At 45.3% G+C, this 21,609-nt stretch overlaps 1 protein-coding gene across 1 annotated transcript in view; it reads left to right on the top strand.

Annotated features, from left to right (window-relative positions):
- DNAH1 (dynein axonemal heavy chain 1) overlaps nt 1-21,609 on the top strand; it is a 110,229-nt gene that overhangs the window by 85,300 nt on the left and 3,320 nt on the right. The window contains exons 67-77 of the mRNA XM_073591584.1: nt 2,933-3,077; nt 3,171-3,329; nt 3,474-3,605; nt 3,690-3,860; nt 5,387-5,566; nt 5,676-5,852; nt 15,100-15,267; nt 15,338-15,468; nt 16,623-16,767; nt 16,859-17,065; nt 18,475-18,709. Of these exons, the coding sequence (XP_073447685.1) occupies nt 2,933-3,077; nt 3,171-3,329; nt 3,474-3,605; nt 3,690-3,860; nt 5,387-5,566; nt 5,676-5,852; nt 15,100-15,267; nt 15,338-15,468; nt 16,623-16,767; nt 16,859-17,065; nt 18,475-18,709 (1,850 nt within the window). The remainder of the gene's footprint in view (nt 1-2,932; nt 3,078-3,170; nt 3,330-3,473; nt 3,606-3,689; nt 3,861-5,386; nt 5,567-5,675; nt 5,853-15,099; nt 15,268-15,337; nt 15,469-16,622; nt 16,768-16,858; nt 17,066-18,474; nt 18,710-21,609) is intronic.

The following is a 21,609-nucleotide window of genomic DNA, read 5'->3' on the forward strand; positions in this document are numbered from 1 at the left end:
TGGCAGAATTTATGATTTCTTGGCCATTTTTCAGAGAATATGAATGATAACACAAAAACTTTTCTTTCACTCATGGTTAGTGTTTGGCTGAAGCCATTTATTATCAATCAACTGTGTTTACTCTTTTTAAATCATAATCACAACAGAAACTATCCAAATGACCCTGATCAAAAGTTTACATACCCCAGTTCTTAATAACATGTATTGCTCCCTTTAACATCAATGACAGCTTGAAGTCTTTTGTGGTATTTGTGGATGATGCTCTTTATCTTTTCAGATGGTAAAGCTGCCCATTCCTCTTGGCAAAAAGCCTCCAGTTCCTGTAAATTCTTGGGCTGTCTTGCATGAACGGCACGTTTGAGATCTCCCCAGAGCGGCTCAATGATATTGAGGTCAGGAGACTGAGATGGCCACTCCAGAACCTTCACTTTATTCTGCTTTAGCCAATGGCAGGTCAACTTGGCCTTGTGTTTTGGATCATTGTCATGTAGGAATGTCCAAGTACGTCCCATGTGCAGCTTCCTGGCTGATGAATGCAAATGTTCCTCCAGTATTTTTTGATAACATACTGCATTCATCTTGCCATCAGTTTTGACCAAGTTTCCTGTGCCTTTGTAGCTCACACATCCCCAAAACACCAGCGATCCACCTCCGTGTTTCACAGTAGGAATGGTGGACCTTTCATCATAGGCCTTGTTGACTCCTCTCCAAATGTAGCGTTTATAGTTGCGGCCAAAAAGCTAAATTTTGGTCTCATAACTCCAAATGACTTTGTGCCAGAAGGTTTGAGGCTTGTCTCTATGCTGTTTGGCGTATTGTAAGCGGGATACTTTGTGGCATTTGCGTAGTAATGGCTTTCTTCTCGACCATGCAGCCCATCTTTCTTCAAGTGCCTCCTTATTGTACATCTTGAAACAGCCACACCACATGTTTTCAGAGAGTCCTGTATTTCACTTGAAGTTATTTGTGGGTTTTTCTTTGCATCCCGAACAATTTTCCTGGCAGTTGTGGCTGAAATTTTAGTTGGTCTACCTGACCGTGGTTTGGTTTAAACAGAACCCCTCATTTTCCACTTTTTGATTAGAGTTTGAACATCGCTGATTGGCATTCTTAATTCTTTGGATATCTTTTTATATCCCTTTCCTGTTTTATACAGTTCAACTACCTTTTCCCGCAGATCCTTTGACAAATCTTTTACTTTCCCCATGACTCAGAATCCAGAAAAGATGCAAGGGTCTGTCAGGAGTCCAGAAACTCATTGACCTTTTATACACACACACTAATTACAAGCCAACAGATCACAGGTGAGGATGGTTACCTTTAATAGCCATTCAAACCCTTTTGTGTCAACTTGTGTATATGTTATCAGGCCAAAATCACCAGGGTATGTAAACTTTTGATCGGGGTCATTTGGGTAGTTTGTGTTGTCATTATGATTTAAAAAGAGTAAACACAGTTGATTGATAATAAATGGCTTCAGTCAATCACTAACCATGAGTGAAAGAAAAGGTTTTGTGTTATCATTCATATTCTCTGAAAAAAGACCAAGAAATCATAAATTATGCCAGGGTATGTAAACTTATGAGCACAACTGTGTGTGTATGTGTGTGTGTATATATATATACAAATAATAAATTAATTAAAAACCCCTAACATTAACCTCTATCCTTAATCCTAACACCCTAACATTAACCCCTATTAACCCCTAACCTAACAAAATAAATACACACAATTAAGTAAATAAAATAGATAAATGAACCCCTAACCATAACCTTTAACCCCTAACCCTTAAAAAATGTAAAAAAGAAAAAAATTATAATAGAAAAATAAAACAAAAGCAGATGAAAAAGTTGAAAAACATAGCAATAAATGATTATATTGTTCTCTATTAGCTAATAAAAAACCACCAAAGCTCAAAAATGTTTTAAAAATGCTGTACAAAAATGCTCGAAAAAGGCAATGCTCAGGTGTGAATGCAGCCTTAATCCCAGATTTGTGTATTATACCCGGTCACTTTCCCATCAAATAAAATCAGTCAGTGGATCAATTCATAAAGAGTTTAGACTCTCTATAACTTGTGCCATTTGAGATATTGCACACAGTCCACATTTATACCCAGCATGGTAAGAAATACTGAAATTAGCCATTTCTTTATTAACAAAAAGCTGATAATTACACACAACCAATCTATGATCGAACAACAACTGTGTAATGAGGGCTTACCTGACTGCTGTACATTGATCGTTACCCCTGATTAAACCAATTTACCAGTGGTCTATGGGAAATATGCCCCTTACATTGGTGATCAGTGGGAAGAATGTTCCTTACATTGGTGATCAGTGGGAAGAATGTTCCTTACATTGGTGATCAGTGAGAAGAATGTTCCTTACATTGGTGATCAGTGGGAAGAATGTCCCTTACATTGGTGATCAGTGAGAAGAATGTTCCTTACATTGGTGATCAGTGAGAAGAATGTTCCTTACATTGGTGATCAGTGAGAAGAATGTTCCTTACATTGGTGATCAGTGAGAAGAATGTTCCTTACATTGGTGATCAGTGGGAAGAATGTTCCTTATATTGGTGGTCAATGGGAAGAATGCCCCCATTACAGATAGCTAATAAGATCATTGGTGTTGTGGTCCTGTAGCTATGCAGGCACCATCAAATTGGATGTGATTCAGCTACAGCCCAAAGAGCCCCTAGCAAACTCTGGAGGAACCCTTGAGTTCCACAGAACCCAGTTGAGAATGGCTGGTCTGGAGAGCCTCTTACTCTTCACATTTGTTGGTGAATCTACAGGAAGATTGTGCATATGTTGTACCATCAGCCTGTAGTGTATGTAGCCAGCTTTAGACTCCAGATATAGATTGGACCAACCATTCATCCAAGGTGTGTGTTGGGTCGTATAACGTGTTGTGTTGCTTTTTTCCAGAGAGGGCCTCCCGGGTGGTTTGGAGCAGTCTCTGGACGCCTTCCAGAAGATTCTGATTTTGCGCTGTCTGCGAGGAGACAAAGTGACCAATGCCATGCAGGACTACGTGTGTCATCAGCTAGGACAGAGGTTCATAGAGCCGCAGGTACTGGAGACTGATCACCTTCCAGAGGTCAGATATTGATTGTTGTGCAGAGGTGGAATATTTAGGTTCACGTTCATCCTTCTTCTCAATTAGACGGCAGACCTGAGCGCTGTATTCCGTGAATCCTCTCCTGTCACTCCACTCATCTTCATCCTTTCTCCTGGTACCGACCCGGCTGCTGATCTCTACAAGTTTGCAGAAGAAATGAGGTTCTCCAAGAAACTTAGTGCCATATCTCTGGGCCAAGGACAGGTATGTGCCTCTTTCACTGCTCAGCGAGCTTCACCCAGTGAACTGTTTAATATCGCCCCCAGATCATTCATATAGTCATCTATCTCCAGACATATTGTACTTTTTGAAGTAAAAGAGTCTCCAGGATTGTCTTCCTTCCTGCAGGGTCCTCGGGCAGAGGCCATGATGAGGAACGCTATGGAGAGAGGGAAGTGGGTATTCTTCCAGAACTGCCACCTCGCCCCCAGCTGGATGCCCTCCCTAGAGAGGCTGATAGAGAATATTGACCCCGATAAAGTAAGTTCCTGTTTCTGCATCCCAATTTTACTTCAACCATTGTGCAGGCTCATGAGTGATAATACAAGCTTCTCTATTCTGTAGGTCCATCGGGATTTCCGAGTCTGGCTGACCAGTATGCCCAGTAACCAGTTCCCAGTGTCCATATTACAGAACGGCTCTAAGCTGACCATTGAGCCTCCACGTGGGGTGAAAGCCAATCTCCTACGCACTTACCTAAGCTTGACTGATGCAGAACTAAATGACTGCAAGAAGGTAAGTGCTTGGCATGCTACAAGGTCATCAGCCCGATCGTTCCAGCGACGGGGACGAGCATAGCAGCTCCAGCTGCTGTCTCGGGTCCTCATTGGATAGATTGATAGCAGCAAGAGCCATTGGCTCCCACTGCTGTCAATCAAATCCAGTGACACGGAAGCCAGGGGGCGGAGTCTGTGTCAATGGACGCAGCAGCAGGACTTGGGAGCGTGCCCGGACAAGTGCCCCCATGGAAAGCGGCTCGAGAACTCGAGAAGAGGAGGAGCCAGGAGCGCCGCGGGGGGATCCCAGAAAAGGAGGATCGGGGCCATTTTGTGCAAAACCCTTGGAGGTAAGTATAACATGTTTGTTATTTTAAAAATAACAAAAAAACAAAGCTTTACAAATCACTTTAACAACAGATGACTCCTCAGCTGTCAGCGGATTTCACTGCTCCCCGCTGACAGCTGAATGTAAACAGAATTGGCGGCAAATTAAAATGCTGAAAAAAGAATGAAGTGGGGTCCTCCCAAAATCCATAGCAGACCCGGCAGGCCAGTAAGGGGGGGGACGGACGAGCAAGCCTGGTATTGTTTGAGGGGGCACTCGCTCCCCCCCCCCTTTCCTGTGTACTCGAAAAAAGGTTCTGGTATAGATTTTTGGGGGGGGACCACACCCTTTTTTTTTTTACTTTTTGGCATGGGGTTTCACTTAAAATTTATACCAGATGCACATGGGGGGGCCGGGATCTGGGGGCCTCCTTGTTAAAGTCACGGTTGTGGGGATGAGGCCTTTGTCCCCATCAACATGGGTACAAGGTGCTTTGGTACCCCAAAGCACCCCCCTACCCATTTTGCCTGGTATGGTTCAGGAGGGATGGGGGGGCACTCGCTCAGAATGCTCGGATAAGGATCTGGTATGGATTTCGGGGGGTAACCACCCCCCCGCAGTGACAGCAGATGAGTCATCGGTTGTTAAGGACCCGGACGCTCTCATTAGCAACCAGTTATTCTTCAAAAAGAATTCGGACTGTCAATCAATTTTCGACCGATTCAAATTGTTCTTAAAATGTAGATTTTGTTTGAAAATGGACATATGAAAGAAAGCTAAACAAATTTCAACAAAATTCATTACTATTTCATTTGGAGAATCGGATACATCCGAATCTCCGAATAACCAAAAACTAGTCCGGACCGAAACGAATTGCACATGTCTACTCACCAATAGATTCACTGAGAGATAGAAGAAGCTGTTGAGTGTGTGAGGAGCCTAACATTCCAGCACCGCCACACCCTAAAGTCGGAGTATTGGGTGGTGTGGCCCCTTAAGGTTAGCTTCCCTAGAATCAAGAACAACTCAAAACACAATCAAGATCTTCCCCTGGTAGATCCATAGCAAATTATATAAAAGTCTAAATCCCGAGAACTTTCTTAATCTAAATTTCCAAGTCTTATAACGTCTGTAATATTTTAATTCTGTACTACAATCACCAACCTCCTTGTGTATCACCCCCTGCCGTGTCCTGACCATGCTCCTACTCCCTACAGGCTCTGGAGCACAAGGCCTTGCTGCTATCTCTTTGTCTGTTCCACGGCAGCACTATAGAAAGACGGAAGTTTGGTCCGCTGGGATTCAATATCCCTTACGAATTCACGGATGGAGATCTGAGGATCTGCATCTCCCAGCTGCGGATGTTTCTGGAGGAATACACCGACATCCCATACAAGGTGAGGAGGAAAGGGATGGCCTTTCTATGTGGCATCATCATGCCTGTCCAGACATCTCAGATCAGTCTTGTGCAGCAATGTGAGGAGGTAATTGTATTTTGTGCGGCAGGTTCTGCGTTACACAGCTGGTGAGATTAATTATGGAGGTCGCGTTACCGACGACTGGGACAGAAGATGCCTCCTTAGTATCCTGCAGGACTTTTACCAGCCGCCGGTGTTAGAAGATAATTACAAGTTCTCGGAGTCAGGAGTTTACCATCAGATCAACCCGACCTACGACCTGAATGTGAGCAAGAATTTCTTGTACCTTATCCTCTATACATGGATTATATTAGTGGTGTTCACCTTTGTGTCATGTTAATCAGATAACCAAACAGGTTATGGTTAGAAGGGAATAAAGGGTTTAAAAATACCTCCAACCAAATCAGTGCATAACAGTAAACTCTTCTTACAACAGAAGGTATTTACGTCTCATTCTATCACATATACCAAAAACAAGAGGATTATTCCTCATTTTGAAATAGTGATCAGAGTCATGCAAGTCATTCCTTCATGCCCCAGCAGCCAACACTGTGGACTCTAATGTAAAGGAGAACTCTGATGTAAGGGAGAATGCTGCAGACTCTGGTGTAAGGGGAAACTCTGACATAAGGGGGTCTCTGGTCACCAGAGCCTCCCCCCACCCATACACAAAAGTCCACAGAGATCCTCTTTACATCTCAGTGCACAAAGTTCTTCCCTACATCAGAGTCCACAAAGTTCTCCCTTACATCAGAGTCCACAGAGTTCTCCTTTACATCAGAGTCCACAGAGTTCTCCCTTACATCAGAGTCCACAGAGTTCTCCCTTACATCAGAGTCCACAGAGTTCTCCCTTACATCAGAGTCCACAGAGTTCCCCTTTACATCAGAGTCCACAGAGTTCTCCCTTACATCAGAGTCCACAGAGTTCTCCCTTACATCAGAGTCCACAGAGTTCTCCCTTACATCAGAGTCCACAGAGTTCTCCCTTACATCAGAGTCCACAGAGTTCCCCTTTACATAAAAGTCCACAAAGTTCTCCCTTACATCAGAGTCCACAGAAATCCCCTTTATATCAAAGTCCACAGGGTTACCCCTTACCATGTAGGGGATACTCTGCAGGTAAAGGGGAATGCTATAGAGCAGTCATGGCGAACCCTGGCACCCCTGATATTTTGGAACTACATTTCCCATGATACTCATGCACTCTGCAGTGTAGTTGAGCATCGTGGGAAATGTAGTTCCAAAACATCTGGAGTGCCAAGGTTCACCATCACTGATATAGACAGTACACTGGGAGCTCCAGGGCCACTATAGACCGTATACAGGTGGCTCCAGGGCCCCTATAGACAGTACACAGGTGGCTCTGGTACCCCTATAGACAGTACACTGGGATACTGTACAAAGAAAGGCTGCGCTGCTGTTGATTAAGTGAGTGTGATCATGGACCATTTATATGACCATAACATGTGCACCCATGTGTGATAAAAAACAATTCACGATATTAAAAAGGGAATAATAATTGCTGGGACAAACATTAAACTTAATTACCACCAATTTGGAACAAATATGATTAATCTATATCAATGAACAGTCAGCTATCCAGTATGTTATGCAGATTGTGATGATAGGGAAATTCCTCCACCAAAAAAACGATCTGCCCCTTACCAGAATTTTTGATCTCTTGTTAAGGAGATCGTAAGGGGCAGATCGTTTTTTTGGTGGAGGAATTTCCCTATCATCACAATCTGCAGGGTGACAACATTGCATGCTTCACATCATCAGAAGAGTGGTGTTTCATTTTATAATCTTTCTTTTTTACTGGTGAAAGACATTTACAGCAAAGGAACGTTTATGTATGGACGTTGCATAACATACTGGATATCTGACTGTTCATTGATATAGATTAATCATATTTGTTCCAAATTGGTGGTAATTAAGTTTAATGTTTGTCCCAGCAATTATTATTCCCTCTTTAATATCGTGAATTGTTTTTTATCACACATGGGTGCACATGTTATGGTCATATAAATGGTCCATGATCACACTCACTTAATCAACAGCAGCGCAGCCTTTCTTTGTACAGTATTTTGAAGTGGAGGTTGTCTCACATTTATGGTTGCAGCAGCATTAATTATTTCTTGTCTTCACAGACACAGGTTTTTTTTTTTTTCTTTTGCTTATTGAATACTTTATAGGATAGCGCAGTATATACCTTTTTGGTTTTGAAATTAGTACACTGGGATCTCTAGGGCTCCTTTAGACAGTACACAGGGATCTCCGTGGCCCCTATAGGCGGTTCACGGGGATCTGCGGGACCCATATAGACAGTACACGGGGATCTCCAGGACCCCATAGACAGTACACAGGTATCTCTGGAGCCTCTATAGACAGTACACAGGGACCTCTGGGGCTCCTATAGACAGTATACAGAGAGATGCCAGGCCCCGGACCCCATATAGCTGGCACACAGGTTGGGGGAGATCGGTAGGTGGTTGAGGGGAGATCAGGCCAGCTATAAACAAGGGGAAGTCTCAGTGATATCCTCCAGATGCATCTCTCCAGGGCCACTCTCCCTCCTCCACACATGGTCAACCAGAGGCAGCGTTGCCAGGACAGATAAATGGACCACGAGTAGCGGGTCCCGGATCTCAGTCACTTACTGAGCGTCCGGCTCTGATGTCAAGGTCGTATGCAGAATTGTTCCTCCTATGTTGGTCCATTGGTTTGTTGAGTGGTTAGTGCTTAGCTCCCCCAATTTAACAACTCTACCTCAAGGATTTGACAACAATTCACATCTTCAGCCATGTAAGTTGAATGAATAACACCTATGTAGACCTTCTGACAGCAAAGATAGGATTATGTAATTAGAACAGGGGGAGTTCAACAACTTTCACACTTCCCATCTTGTTATTGGGTAATCAACATCTGTCTTAACACATGCCATGGTGATTGGATGAATGTGTCTGTGTTATCTGTGTGAATATAAATGTTGGGGGACGCTCCTGACACTCATTAGAACTTAAGAAGTGGAAGTGGAGAAGCTACAAAACTTTTTCACCTTTAAAGAACAAATCCAGTTCAATGTGACTACTACTAGATATACCTCCATCTGGATGAACGAGAACCTTCACAGGCATATCAAATTAAAAATTTTGACATACACAACTGGCATAAACATCTCCCAGCATACTTAAATTTCCAGCATAAAATCTAAAGTTACAGTGCCTGGAAAAAGTATTCATACCCCTGGACATTTTCCAAATTTTGTCATGTTACAACCAAAAACTTAAATGTATTATATTGGGATTTTATGTGATAGACCAACACAAAGTGGCACATAATTGTGAAGTGGAAGGAAAATGATATATGATACAAATAAATATATGAAAAGTGTGGGGGGTACATTTGTATGGCGCCCCCCGGAGTCAATACTTTGTAGAACCCCCTTTCTCTACAATTACAGCTGCAAGTCTTTTTGGGGATGTCTCTACCAGCTTTGCACATCTAGAGAGGGACATTTCTGCCCATTCTTCTTCTCAGCAAAATATCTCAAGCTCTGTCAGATTGGATGGAGAGCGTCTGTGATCAGCAATTTTCAAGTTTTGCCACAGATTCTCAATGTGATTTAGGTCTTGACTGTGACTGGGCCATTCTAACACATGAATATGCTTTGATCTAAACCATTCCATTGTAGCTCTGGCTGGATGTTTAGGGTCGTTGTCCTGCTGGAAGGTGAACCTCCCCCCCAGTCTCAAGTCTTTTGGAGACTCTAACAGGTTTTCTTCTAAGATTGTCCTGTATTTGGCTCCATCCATCTTCCCATCAACTCTGACCAGCTTCCCTGTCCCTGCTGAAGAAAAGCATCCCCATCACATGATGCTGCCACCACCATGTTTCACGGTGGGGATGGTGTGTTCAGGGTGATATGTAGGGTTAGCGTTCCGCCACACAAAGTGCTTTGCTTTTAGGCTGAAAAGCTCAATTTTGATCTCATCTAACCAGAGCACCTTCTTCCACATGTTTGCTGTGTCCCCCACATGGCTTCTCGCAAACTGCAAACAGGACTTCTTATGACTTTCTTTCACCAATGTCTTTGTTCTTTTCACTCTTCCATAAACACCAGATTTGTGGAGAACACGTCTAATAATTCTCCCACCTGAGCTGTGGATCTCTGCAGCTCCTCCAGAGTTACCATGGACCTCTTGGCTCTTCTCTGATGAATGCTCTCCTTGCCCGTCCGGTCAGTTTAGGTGGACGGCCATGTCTTGGTAGGTTTGCAGTTGTGCCATACTCTTCCACTTTCCGACGATGGATTGAACAGAGCTCCGTGAGATGTTCAAAGCTTGGGAGATTTTTTTTATAACCTAACCCTGCTTTATACTTCTCCACAACTTTATCCCTGACCTGTCTGGGATAAATGGATGAGCAAGTTTAGGGTGGAGGAACTTGATTGGCCTGCACAGTCCTGACCTCAACCCCTGACCTAAAACATCTCTGGGATGAATTAGAGTGGAGAATGCGGGCCAGGCCTTCTCATCCAACATCCGTGCCTGACCTGACAAATGCGCTTCTGGAAGAATGGTCAAACATTCCCATAGACACACTCCTAACTCCTGTGGACAGCCTTCCCAGAAGAGTTGAAGCTGTTATAGCTGCAAAGGGTAGGCCAACTCAATATTGAACCCTACGGACGAAGACTGGGATGCCATTAAAGTTCATGTGTGTGTAAAGGCAGGCGTCCCAATACTTTTGGTAATATAGCGTATATCTCAAGATTCAGGAATTATATTATATTTTTTATTTTAAAAGGGGATTTCTCTTTTGGAAGGTTATCCTCTCTCTTCTGTTGTGTCCCTGGTACAGGAGGTGAAGGAAAATCTCAGTGGGACACAGTAAAGAGAAAGTTTTAGGTTTACATACATTTTCTTAAGCGGGGTTTCTCAACCAGGGCTCCTCCAAAGGTTGCTTGGGGCTTCTTGAGCAATTTCTGCCACTCAGATAAGTTCCCACTGAAACCAATGATCTTTTTAGCTATCTGTAAGGGGGAATTCCTCACAAAGACTACCAATATAAGGAGCATTCTACCCACTGACCACCAATGTAAGGAACATTCTTCTCACTGATCACCAATATAAGGAGCATTCTACCCACTAATTAAAGAAAATACAGTCAGTGCAAAAATACAACTGTCACAAAGTAAACAAGCTGCTGAAAACTAAAGGCAAACATATAAAACCTCAAAAGACATATGGAAAACAAAGCAGTGCAGCGCTATACTTAAAAGTCCAAATAAAGTCCTAAAAATTAGAAATCACATGTAGATGGAAAAAGGATTCTCCTCTGGAATGATGGAGGTGCTCAAGAAAATTCCATGCAGTGCTACAAATCCTTGAACCCACCACCGGCCAGCCAAACCGCTCACCTTAGCATATGGACCCCTGAACTAACAGATGGGTCATAACAGCTTTTACCACACTCAGTGGATAAGGATGAAGACTTGTCTAAATAGATGGTCCCACGGTAATGAAAATGGCACTCGAAATTGCAGATCATATCACATGAAATAAAAATGGAAAAACATAGTGCACACTGCGTGGCTAAAACACAATAACATTTATTAAAATTCGGTACTCACAAACACGGCACTATGCCCTAGTGCTGGGATACAGGTAAAAATATCATCAAAAGAGTATCGTGAGTTGAATGATGGCTGCAGTGATGTCCAAAAGCTCCCGCACGCGTATCGTCCTCAGGACTTCCTCAGCGGTAATGGAGATAAAAGACATCACATCTTTATATATAGAGCCCAAATATCTACTTCCTATAGGGTAACCCATCCCCCCGGGGGTGCCGTCCAATCGGCTGCAGCCACCAAGGGGTCAAAGGTATTACTTCCTACCCTAACAAATACGTCCCCATAGTAACTAAGAATTATGCATCATGACACCCGGTCATGTGACACAGTACCCAGGAAGCAGGAAACTCATATTAGTAAAATAAATTTTAAAAGTCGTCATGACAGCAAATGACGCTGGGAAGGTCGATCAAGTGACCCTACGTTATTAGAGGAGCTAGATCACACCCAGAAGACCAGGGGTGGCGCTCTTCTTCTGGGTGTGATCTAGCTCCTCTAATAACGTAGGGTCACTTGATCGACCTTCCCAGCGTCATTTGCTGTCATGACGACTTTTAAAATTTATTTTACTAATATGAGTTTCCTGCTTCCTGGGTATTGTGTCACATGACCGGGTGTCATGATGCATAATTCTTAGTTACTATGGGGACGTATTTGTTAGGGTAGGAAGTAATACCTTTGACCCCTTGGTGGCTGCAGCCGATTGGACGGCACCCCCGGGGGGATGGGTTACCCTATAGGAAGTAGATATTTGGGCTCTATATATATATAGATGTGATGTCTTTTATCTCCATTACCGCTGAGGAAGTCCAGAGGACGATACGCGTGCGGGAGCTTTTGGACATCACTGCAGCCATCATTCAACTCACGATACTCTTTTGATTATATTTTTACCTGTATCCCAGCACTAGGGCATAGTGCCGTGTTTGTGAGTACCGAATTTTAATAAATGTTATCGTGTTTTAGCCACGCAGTGTGCACTATGTTTTTCCATTTTTATTTCATGTGATATGATCTGCAATTTCGAGTGCCATTTTCATTACCGTGGGACCATCTATTTAGACAAGTCTTCATCCTTATCCACTGAGTGTGGTAAAAGCTGTTATGACCTGTTAGTTCAGGGGTCCATATGCTAAGGTGAGCGGTTTGGCTGGCCGGTGGTGGGTTCACGGATTTGTAGCACTGCATGGAATTTTCTTGAGCACCTCCATCATTCCAGAGGAGAATCCTTTTTCCATCTACATGTGATTTCTAATTTTTAGGACTTTATTTGGACTTTTAAGTATAGCGCTGCACTGCTTTGTTTTCCGCATTCTACCCACTGACCACCAATGTAAGGAACATTCTTCTCACTGACCACCAATGTAAGAAACATTCTTCTCACTGACCACCAATGTAAGGAACATTCTTCTCACTGATCACCAATGTAAGGAACATTCTTCTCACTGATCACCAATGTAAGGAACATTCTTCTCACTGATCACCAATGTAAGGAACATTCTTCCCACTGATCACCAATGTAAGGGACATTCTTCTCACTGACCACCAATGTAAGGGACATTCATCTCACTGACCACCAATGTAAGGAACATTCTTCTCACTGATCACCAATGTAAGGAACATTCTTCTCACTGATCACCAATGTAAGGAACATTCTTCTCACTGATCACCAATGTAAGGAACATTCTTCTCACTGATCACCAATGTAAGGAACATTCTTCTCACTGATCACCAATGTAAGGGACATTCTTCTCACTGATCACCAATGTAAGGAACATTCTTCTCACTGACCACCAATGTAAGGAACATTCTTCTCACTGATCACCAATGTAAGGGACATTCTTCCCATCAATGTAAGGAACATTCTTCTCACTGATCACCAATGTAAGGAACATTCTTCTCACTGATCACCAATGTAAGGAACATTCTTCTCACTGATCACCAATGTAAGGGACATTCTTCTCACTGATCACCAATGTAAGGAACATTCTTCTCACTGATCACCAATGTAAGGAACATTCTTCTCACTGATCACCAATGTAAGGAACATTCTTCTCACTGATCACCAATGTAAGGAACATTCTTCTCACTGATCACCAATGTAAGGAACATTCTTCCCACTGATCACCAATGTAAGGGACACTCTTCCCACTGATCACCAATGTAAGGAACATTCTTCTCACTGATCACCAATATAAGGAACATTCTTCTCACTGATCACCAATGTAAGGGACATTCTTCTCACTGATCACCAATGTAAGGGACACTCTTCCCACTGATCACCAATGTAAGGAACATTCTTCTCACTGATCACCAATGTAAGGGACATTCTTCTCACTGATCACCAATGTAAGGGACACTCTTCCCACTGATCACCAATGTAAGGAACATTCTTCTCACTGATCACCAATATAAGGAACATTCTTCTCACTGATCACCAATATAAGGAACATTCTTCCCACTGAGCATCACACTAATGTATCATGAGTTTGGTATATTAATTTTTTACACTTTAGCACATCTATCAGGTTCTGGTACAGAGAGTATATATAGTAATTTTTAAGAAAAAGTCGGGCGAATGGCGCTACCCTAAGATCGAGAGGGCTAGGGCACTCTCTTTACCAGAACCTGATAGATATGCTAAAGTGTAAAAAATTAATATACCAAAAAAGTAGGAAAGTGCAATACCACACACACACCATACCTCTACTAGAGACCTCAAATGCAAAAATAAATCCACAGTGTGTGAAAAAATTCCTATCTGTGACAGACACTATATAGTGTGTAATTAAACAGCTCCTGTAGTGATAAATATCCAACTTATAATATATAAAACGTATACGATAAGTATAAACACAATAATCCAATTATCCCAAAAAAACAAGAAAAATATGTGCATCAAAGAAGGAAATCTTAATAAATTATAGTCCCACACAGAAATGTGCTAAGTATCTGTCATGCCACGTACACAACAGCGGACTTTACAGCATACTTGGTTCGGTGGACCGGAGTCCGTCGGACAATTCGATCGTGTTTGGGCTCCAGCGGACCGATGGACCTAGAAATGAAACATGTTTCAAATCTTTCTGACGGACTCGAGTCCGGTCAAAAAGTCCGCTCGTCTGTATGCTAGTCCGACAGACAAAAACCGACGCTAGGGCAGCTATTGGCTACTGGCTATCAACTTCCTTGTTTTAGTCCGGTCGTACGTCATCACGTACAAATCCGTCGGACTTTGGTGTGATCATGTGTAGGCAAGTCCGTTCATTTGGAAAGCCCGTCGAAAAGTCCGCAGGACAAAGTCTGCCGTAAAGTCCGGTCGTGTGTACGTGGCATTAGAGTTGCTAGAAGTTTCCAGGTGACAAAAGTGCTCAGCAGGTCAGGTGACTTTTGTGCTCCCCCCTCACCGACTCCTATTACCCCTACAGGGGTAGATGGCATATACAGTAACCAGAGGTAAGGTGTCCCTTGATGGATCCTCCAGGAGATTCGCAGGGGGTCTGGCGTATTATCCCTTTAAGACCCCCCGCAAATCACCTGGAGGATCCCATCAAGGGATCCTCCAGGTAGCCCCCTCGATCTTAGGGTAGCGCCATTCACCCCACTTTTTCTTTCTAACTATAATTAGCCCCCTAGGGGAGCCTAATAAGGAAGGCTGCACACCCTTCATTGATCCTAAGCGCGGAGTTTTTTATATTTTTATAGTAAATTTTAACAGGGGTCCCCGGACGTTGGAAAGTTATTTCAAGGGTTCCTCTGTATTGAGACGGCTGCTTTTAAGCTATAATTTCGGGTGTTTGGCCTGTGATAGGTGGATCATCTCCAGCTCACGTAGGACAAACTGTATAAAAATGTTCACCTTGCATCTGTTTTAGGGCTACCTGCAGTACATCCGTTCTCTTCCGCTCAACGATCTGACAGAATTGTTCGGACTCCATGAAAACGCTAACATCACATTCGCACAGAACGAAAGCTTCGCCCTTCTAGGGTCTCTTGTTACGCTGCAGCCACGGACAAAGAGCGCAGGAGGGAGCCGCGATGAGGTGAGTGTATTATCTGTATCCAGATGCAGCTGTCTTGTTTGAACTGTCACTGATAAGCCATTTGCTTCAGATGGTGGAAGAAATCGCTGAGGGGATCCTGAAGAAGGTTCCATCGCTCATCCCTGTGCAGGAAGTGATGGCAAAATACCCCGTGATGTACCAGGAGTCCATGAACACTGTGCTGCTGCAGGAGGTCATACGGTACGGAGCATGGGAGATGTGTTGAGGCGCACAAGTTATAACCATAAGTTATGGTGTAGCATGTTGGCCCTATAGCAGTGGTCCCAAAACTGACACGGGGCCGGATGTGGCCCATTGCTTACTTTTATCTGGCCCTTAGGGCATCATTCCCCCCACTATCAGCAACAGTGGGGCATAGTTCCTGCCACTGACACCAACGATGGGGCACTATTCCTCCCACTGACACCAACGATGGTGTCAGTGGGAGGAATAGTGCCCCATCATTGGTGTCAGTGGGAGGAATAGTGCCCCAATGATGGGAAGATATTTCTCCCATTGACACCAACGATGGGACAATATTTCTCCCACTAATACCATCGATGGGGCACTATTCCTGCCACTGACACCAATAATGGGACAATATTTCTCCCACTGACACCAATGATGGGACAATATTTCTCCCACTGACACCAACGATGGGGCACTATTTCTCCCACTGACACCAACGATGGGGCACTATTCCTCCCACTAATGATGGGGCACTATTTCTCCCACTGATACCAACGATGGGACACTATTCCTCCCACTGACACCAACGATGGGGCACTATTTCTCCCACTGACACCAACGATGGGGCACTATTTCTCCCACTGACACCAACGATGGGACAATATTTCTCCCACTAATACCAACAATGGGGCACTATTCCTGCCAGTGACATCAACGATGGGACACTATTCTTCCCACTGACACCAACGATGGGACACTATTCTTCCCACTGACACCAACGATGGGGACACTATTCCTCCCACTAACACCAATGACAGGGCACTTTTACCCCTCCTAGTACAAATAATGGGACATTGTTTACTCCCACTGGCCATAGTTCGCACCCCTAAAGTTTGATGGATGGTAAAGTGGCCCTTTGTTTAGAAAGATTAGAGACCCCACCCTATAGCACTGGTGTCCTGGGTTCAACCCCTTCAATTAAACCAGAACGCTATATGCAGGGGTGTTTTTGTGTGGGATTTCTATTTTTCCTACTGATCGCGGTGGAGTCGGACATTAGAGTGTAAGCTCCTCTGGTGCAGAGACTCAGTGTTCTCTGTACAGCACTGTGGTAGGTTAGAGCTGAATAAAGGAAATAAATATACTAATATATATTATTCCTCCAGGTATAACCGTCTCCTTGGTGTCCTCTCCCAGACTTTGAGCGACCTGCTGAAGGCCATGAAAGGTCAGGTCGTCATGTCATCCCAGCTGGAGCTCATGGCCAACAGTCTTTATAACAATTCAGTGCCAGAACTCTGGCGGGCAAAGGTCAGAATCCAGACATGGTTCCATCACCCTCCTACAGCATTCTGTCATCCTCTGTTGCTCGATCGTTTGATCATGTGTTGCTTTCATCCAGGCATATCCATCACTGAAGCCGTTGTCCTCCTGGGTGATTGACCTTCTCGAGAGAATCAAGTTCCTTCAGAAATGGATCTCAGATGGAATCCCGGCTGTCTTCTGGATCAGTGGCTTTTTCTTCCCTCAGGCTTTCCTGACCGGAACCTTACAGAATTTTGCCAGGAAACACGTCATCTCCATCGATACCATTTCCTTCGATTTTAAGGTAATTCATTTACATCAGAACTGTGGTCTGCACAAAAAGTCAACTCCTGCCAAAATCTTTTTGAAGGTGATGGAACTCACTTAGGTATTAATGGGTTGAAATAAATTGCCTCTCACATCCTCTGTGGTCAATGGAACAGGAAGTGAGGGTTAATCTCTATAAAGAGGGGGTAAAAGCAGCAATAAAAACCTCTCGGAGCTCCTAATTCTTCCCACCTCTGTTCAGAAATAAAGCTAAACTTCGGGCAGCTACATCCAGACTAAAATACATATATATGAGATGTCTTACCTATCCAAGAGTATTTGTGTCCACCCAGTGCTGAGATTTACACATCTTTGCATGACAGGATAGCTTGGTGACCTGACATTTCTCTACTGATGACCAGTAATAGTTAGATCACCTCCCTACCCCGTGATAGCAAAGAAGTCTTGCATAGCGCACCCCTCAACTCTGCACTCTGTAAACAGCACACCCCTGACCCCTACACTCGGAAGTAAACCCTGCACTTTGTACATACTGCACCCCTAACCCCTGCACTTTATATGTAGCACACCTCTAAACCCTGCACTCTATACACAGTGCACCCCTGAACTCTGCACTCAGCGCACTCCTGACCTCTTCACGCGGCGCACTCTGTACGTAGATCGCTCCTGAACTCTGCACTCTGTACACAGCACACTCCTGAACTCTGCACTCTGTACGTACAGCGCACCTGAACTCTGCACTTTGTACGTACAGCGCTCCTGAACTCTGCACTTTGTACTTAGAGCACTTCTGAACTTTGTATGTAGCGCACCCCTGAACCCTGCACTCTATACGTAGCGCACCCTCCCCTCTGTACGTAGCGCACCCCTGAACCCTGCCCTCTGTACATAGCAAACCCCTGAACCCTGCCCTCTGTACGTAGCAAACCCTTGAACCCTGCATTCTGTGCGTAGCGCACCCTCGAACACTGCACTCTGTACGGAGAGCACTCCTGAACTCTGCCCTCTGTACATGGGGCACCCCTGAACCCTGTACGGAGAGAACCCCTAAACCCTGCACTCTGTACGGAGAGCACTCCTGAACCCTGCCCTCTGTACATAGCGCACCCCTGAACCCTGTACGGAGAGAACCCCCGTACCTTGCCCTCTGTACATAGCGCATCCCTGAACCCTGTTCTGTGCGTAGCACATCCCTGGACTCTGCACACAGCGCACTCTTGAACTCTACATTTAAGGCACTCCTGAACCCCGCACTCTGTACATAACACAAACCAAATACAACCGTCCGTCTGAGGGTAACCATACTGCTGATGCAGCCTGTGATGAAATTGAGTTTGACACCCATCCTAATGTCTGCCCATGTTTTAAACCATATATAAACACCATTGTGCAGATTCATTGCTGTTATCCGTTTGCCTGTTGCAGGTTCTGCAGGAGACAGTGTCAGAGCTGCAGCAGCGCCCCCCAGAGGGGTGTTACATACATGGCCTGTTCCTGGAAGGAGCGTGTTGGGACAAGACGACAATGCAGCTGGCAGAATCAAGGCCTAAAGAACTTTACACAGAGATGGCGGTCATCTGGCTAGTACCAGTGGCTGAACGCAAACCTTCCACCTCCGGGACCTACCTGTGTCCCATCTACAAGACCCTGACCCGAGCAGGTAAAGTGGGACTTAGAATAGGAGGGTTCAGTAATAGCAGATGACCAATCTCCCATTCACTACAGAACAGGGATATTCAGGCAGACAGATCAGATTTTGTGCAGGTGGATGGACCACGTACTTTACAATCTGATCACAAGATATCTCATTTTGATCAACATTTCAATCAGTTATTGGTGGGTGGTGGAGTTTTCCATTGGTTACAACATGTATTCTTAATTTCATTAAACACAATATTATTTTTTACCGCTGGCAGAGACAGGACAGAAAAGTGAGGAACCCCGATGAGGATAAAGCCGGCCATAGATGGATTGAAATTTGGCCAGCTCAACTGGAGACCACCAAATTTCAATCCAAACTATGAGCAGCCTGTTAGCCTTAGCTGGTGGCACTAAGCACTGTATTCTGACAGCAGAGAAACCTCCCACTGTCAGTATACAATAGCACACTGGGAGGGATTCCCCCCTCAATACCGACTGTGTTGATTGGGAATCGAGCGTTTTTCTTCAGAATAATGCATAACATATGATCAGGCTAAGTTTCCCCTATGAGGATAGACAGAAGGTTCCAGTAAAGGTAAAGGCCAGCTGGTCGAAGTAGGAAGGATCCAAGTCTCTACTCGCCTGACCCCATATGGGTCAAGAAACCAAAACCCCATACCGAAAGAGATTGTGAAAACCGGCAATCACCATGCCAAGGCAAGCTTCATCAAGGAGAATGCTGGAATAATATAAAACCACAACCTGTGAAACAGAAAAGAAAGCCGCACACCAAGCAGCCCTGTGCATCAAAGAGTTGTTAGCAGCTTCATTCTATCTCCGTCCTGGCCACACCCTATGACCTGTTTCACCCCACCCACGAGGATTAGTCATGGAGGCCTTGATGTAAGTGGGACACAGATGTGACTGCTGGTGCGGGGGTCTCTGATGGGGATAAAAATATGGGGGGGGTCTCTGATGCGGAAACAAATATGCCAGGCTTTCTGATGGGGATAGTCATATACGGGGGGGGGAGAGGTCTTTGATGGGGATACAAATATGGGAGGTCTCTGAAGGGGGCACAAATATATACAGGGGGGATCTCTGATTAGGACACATATGTGGGGGGTTGTTGATGGGGACACAAATATGGGGGGGTCTCAGTCTCTGGTGGGGACAAAAATATGGGGGGGTCTCTGATGGGCACACAAATATGTGGGGGGGGGGTCTCTGATGGGGACACAAATATGGGGGGGGGGGGGAAGAGGGTCTCACAAATATGGGGGGGTCTCTGATGGTGATACAAATATGCAGGGGGTCTCTGATGGGGACACAAATATGGGGGGGGTCTCTGATGGACAAGCAAATATGGGGGGGGCTCTTATATGGACAAAAATATGCAGGGGGTCCCTGATGGACACACAACTATTGGGGGGGTGTCTGATGGGGACACAAATATGCGGGGGGGGGGGGGGTGTCTCTGCTGGGCACACAAATATGCGGGGGGTGTCTCTGATGGGCACACAAATATGGGGGGGTCTGATGGGCACACAAATATGCAGGCGGTTTCTGATGGGCACACAAATATTGGGGGGGTCTCTGATGAGGACACAAATATGAGGGGGGTCTCTGATGGGGACACAAATATGAGGGGGGGGGGTCTCTGATGGGGACACAAATATGAGGGGGGGTCTCTGATGGGGACACAAATATGAGGGGGGGTCTCTGATGGGGACACAAATATGAGGGGGGGTCTCTGATGGGGACACAAATATGAGGGGGGGTCTCTGATGGGGACACAAATATGAGGGGGGGTCTCTGATGGGGACACAAATATGAGGGGGGGGTCACTGGTGGGCACACAAATATGGGTGGCTCTGATGGGGATACAAATATGCAGGGGGTCTCTGATGGAGACACAAATATGCGGGGGGGTCTCTGATGGAGACACAAATATGGGGGGGGTCTCTGATGGGGACACAAATATGCAGGGGGTCTCTGATGGACAAGCAAATATGGGGGGCGCTGATGGGGACAAAAATATGCAGGGGGTCGCTGATGGACACACAACTATTGGGGGGGTGTCTGATGGGGACACAAATATGAGGGGGGTCTCTGATGGGGACACAAATATGAGGGGGGTCTCTGATGGGGACACAAATATGAGGGGGTCTCTCTGATGGGGACACAAATATGAGGGGGGTCTCTGATGGGGACACAAATATGAGGGGGGTCTCTGATGGGGACACAAATATGAGGGGGTCTCTCTGATGGGGACACAAATATGAGGGGGGGTCTCTGATGGGGACACAAATATGAGGGGGGGTCTCTGATGGGGACACAAATGTGGGGGGGGGGTCTCTGATGGGGACACAAATATGAGGGGGGGTCTCTGATGGGGACACAAATATGAGGGGGGGGGGTCTCTGATGGGGACACAAATATGAGGGGGGGTCTCTGATGGGGACACAAATATGAGGGGGGGGGGTCTCTGATGGGGACACAAATATGAGGGGGGGTCACTGGTGGGCACACAAATATGGGTGGCTCTGATGGGGATACAAATATGCGGGGGGTCTCTGATGGGGACACAAATATGCGGGGGGTCTCTGATGGGGACACAAATATGAGGGGGTCTCTCTGATGGGGACACAAATATGAGGGGGGGGGTCTCTGATGGGGACACAAATATGAGGGGGGGGTCTCTGATGGGGACACAAATATGAGGGGGGGGGGTCTCTGATGGGGACACAAATATGAGGGGGGGTCTCTGATGGGGACACAAATATGAGGGGGGGTCTCTGATGGGGACACAAATATGAGGGGGGGTCTCTGATGGGGACACAAATATGAGGGGGGGTCTCTGATGGGGACACAAATATGAGGGGGGGTCACTGGTGGGCACACAAATATGGGTGGCTC

The sequence above is a fragment of the Aquarana catesbeiana genome, linkage group LG07 (genome assembly GCF_042186555.1).
Source record: "Aquarana catesbeiana isolate 2022-GZ linkage group LG07, ASM4218655v1, whole genome shotgun sequence".
NCBI classification, from domain to species: domain Eukaryota; kingdom Metazoa; phylum Chordata; class Amphibia; order Anura; family Ranidae; genus Aquarana; species Aquarana catesbeiana.